General features: G+C 38.6%; 1 protein-coding gene across 1 annotated transcript in view; it reads left to right on the top strand.

Annotated features, from left to right (window-relative positions):
• Positions 1–2521, top strand: part of LOC108365062 (uncharacterized) — a 4343-nt gene extending 1822 nt beyond the window's left edge. Inside the window, exon 2 of the mRNA XM_017619001.1 lies at positions 2506–2521. Coding sequence (XP_017474490.1) covers positions 2506–2521 — 16 coding nt within the window. The remainder of the gene's footprint in view (positions 1–2505) is intronic.
• The last annotated feature ends 446 nt before the right edge of the window (positions 2522–2967 follow it).

The following is a 2967-nucleotide window of genomic DNA, read 5'->3' as shown; positions in this document are numbered from 1 at the left end:
GGCTTGCCAGCGCTCAAAGGTACATCGCCATACCGTGACGTCACCGGCGAAGTATGAACCTCCACGAGAGCGTTTCTCTCATATAAACATCGACATCGTTGGCCCCTTTCCGTTGTGCGAGGGACAGCGATACTGCTTGACGATGATCGACCGTTTCACTCGCTGGCCCGAAGCAGCACCAATGCCCGACATGAGCGCAGAGACCGTGGCAAAAGCCCTACTTTCGCACTGGATATCGAGATTCGGAGTACCTGCTCGAATTTCATCTGACCGGGGGAGACAATTTGAGTCGGCAGTCTTTGCTGAGCTTATTACAGCTATCGGAGCCACTCACCTTCGCACTATGCCTTACCACCCGCAATCGAACGGCATTGTGGAAAGGTGGCACCGCAGCCTTAAAGCAGCGATATTATGCCATGACTCTAACAAGTGGACTTACCACCTGCCATCTATTCTACTCGGGCTACGGGTGGCTATCAAACCGGACATAAATGCTTCACCCGCCGAACTGGTTTACGGCACGACGCTGAGGATCCCTGGTGAATTTTTCGATACATACCCCGGTCCTAAAGAAGTCTCCAGCGACATTGTCACACAATTCCGGTCAGCAATGCAAAATCTCCGCCCAACACAAACGGCACATCATGCAGCAACAAAAACATTCGTTTCAAAGGACTTGCACGTAGCATCGCACGTATTTGTGCGAAACGACTCCATACGCCCTTCGCTGTCCCATCCATACGACGGCCCATACCCGGTGATAAGGCGAACTACGAAGTTCTTCACGGTATCAGTACGGGGTCGCAAAGTGAACATCAGTTTAGATCGCCTCAAACCTGCATTCTCTGCAAATGAAGACTCATCGAATGAGGCAAATCCCATCATCGAAAAAACATCGACGAAAGCTACCCGCAGCGGTAGACACGTCAGACTCCCTCAGCGATACAGGTAGCGTTCGTCTAGTGGGGGAGTACTGTGGCACCCTGTTGCATTTCGCAACTCCTACCTCATCTCAACTTACATTTCCTTTTTTGGCACGACGACTATATTTTTCGACCGAAGTTTTTCCTTCTTCTTTCTCGAACATTCATCCTGCACGGACACGCGGCGACTCTTAACCAATAAAACCAATTTGTAAATTAGCACTTCATTAGTTAGTAAGTGAAGATTATTGAATAAACTAAAGTTGAATTAACATAATCCTTGAAAGCCACGGGCTATTATTTAGTGGAAGATAGCTCGCTCGCAAACTTCCCAAATATATATCTACATATACAATTATAACACCCAAATTCATAAAAAAGTAAATACGACTTTAAGGGCCAAATTCACAGTGAGTAGTTAACTCAGAATTGTACTGAAATTATGTAGTGGCCCTAACTGCTTTATAAATCGAAAATTTTTATGAAAATGGCTCTTTATACAGCGCTTTAAACCTATTATATTTTTTATGAATAAGGCCATAAGACTTTAAATAACAAGAAAAAGATTATTTGCCTTTAAACTAGTAATATTATTCGTAGTTTTCAAAAATTCCTTTCTGCAAACTAAAAGTATCACAATGGGGCATTTGTGAACAAAAAAGTATCAAATCTTAAAAATTGAAAAAAGTATCAAAAATGACACAATTGTATCAAAACGGCAACGCGGATCGCATTGCATTAAACACAATCTAGAAAATTTTAAGGAAATTTGAATTTGAGGCTGGTACAAAAAATGAATGGCATCTTATATTGTCCGACTTAAGAAAACAAAGAATTCAATGACCCGCCTCCCCTTCACCCCGGACTCAGGGCTCCTGAGGGCAGCCACTTGAAAATAGGGAAAGAATCGTTGATTTCGCCGATAAAACTATTAAAAACTAAACCAACTAAATAGTACTTTTTTTTACTCGGAACTGGTTAGATATTGCATCTAGCTGAAACCTAGAGTATTTACAATTGTTTATTTAACAAAAAATAGCCAAAGCTAAATTAGAACAAAATTATACAACAAGTCATGGCCTCCTCAGTAAGTGTTTTCATTAGCGGGGAATATAAGCTATGAAAAAGCAAAGATGTGGCTCGATAGAACTTTTCATGTTGATTTCAACCATACCAAGATTATCTGGAATAAGTAAAAACTAAAGCCAATAAAAGAGGTTACAGTTAAACTTTTATATTTTACAACGCTTTTATCAATTTCCAATGTTGTGTGTCCAGTCACTTGCAATGTTGTGTGTCCAGACAGCTATAAAACCTTTGCTTTGCAAAGTTCCTATAATAAAATCTAGACATCAACCTCGTCAGTTGAGAGGTAGATGTCGCCCTATGCACTACGTACGCTACAGCGGAAATGGACGACACGCCATTTCTTTAAATGAAATTAATTGGTGCCCGTATTATGTGCATATGTATATGCATGTGTGTGCACCAATCTATCAGAGCTGTAAAACTGTGAAATCATATGAAATTAAAAATCATCAATTTTATGTTATTATGTTTTCCTTGAATTTTTCCTTGTTAGGGAATGTGGCTTATAATTTTCCAATTCTACATTCATTTAAATTAGATACGATTGCACACATTAACATATTCAAAGAAATATTGAACAAATTTTATGACGAAACATTAACTTTTAACACTGAATAAGCATTCAGATGAATGCTGCTTTTGCTATGTGTGCACACTTTCATTCAGTACCAATCAATCGATATAAATATTCTAAACACACAAAACCCACTGAAAAATAAGCAAGGTTGAATTTTATTAAACAGATTTCAAAATTTCAACACGAAAAATAGTTTATTGGGCGTTATCATAAATTTTTTCCACTTAAATTTGTACAAGTATTTATAATAAATAAAAATATTAATTGGAGAAATAGTTTTAGTGACAAGAATGTCATTATGAAAAGTGTTAATTTTTAACGATTTTAACATCTCTGTTTCGCTGTCAGCTTTTTAAATAAATGTACCAATAAAGGGTA

The sequence above is a fragment of the Rhagoletis zephyria genome, unplaced genomic scaffold (assembly GCF_001687245.7).
Source record: "Rhagoletis zephyria isolate East Lansing unplaced genomic scaffold, Rhagoletis_zephyria_1.1 Rzeph_scaffold_01762, whole genome shotgun sequence".
NCBI lineage: Eukaryota > Metazoa > Arthropoda > Insecta > Diptera > Tephritidae > Rhagoletis > Rhagoletis zephyria.
Note: the sequence above shows the minus strand (reverse complement) of the source record. Positions and strands in the feature narration are given on the sequence as shown.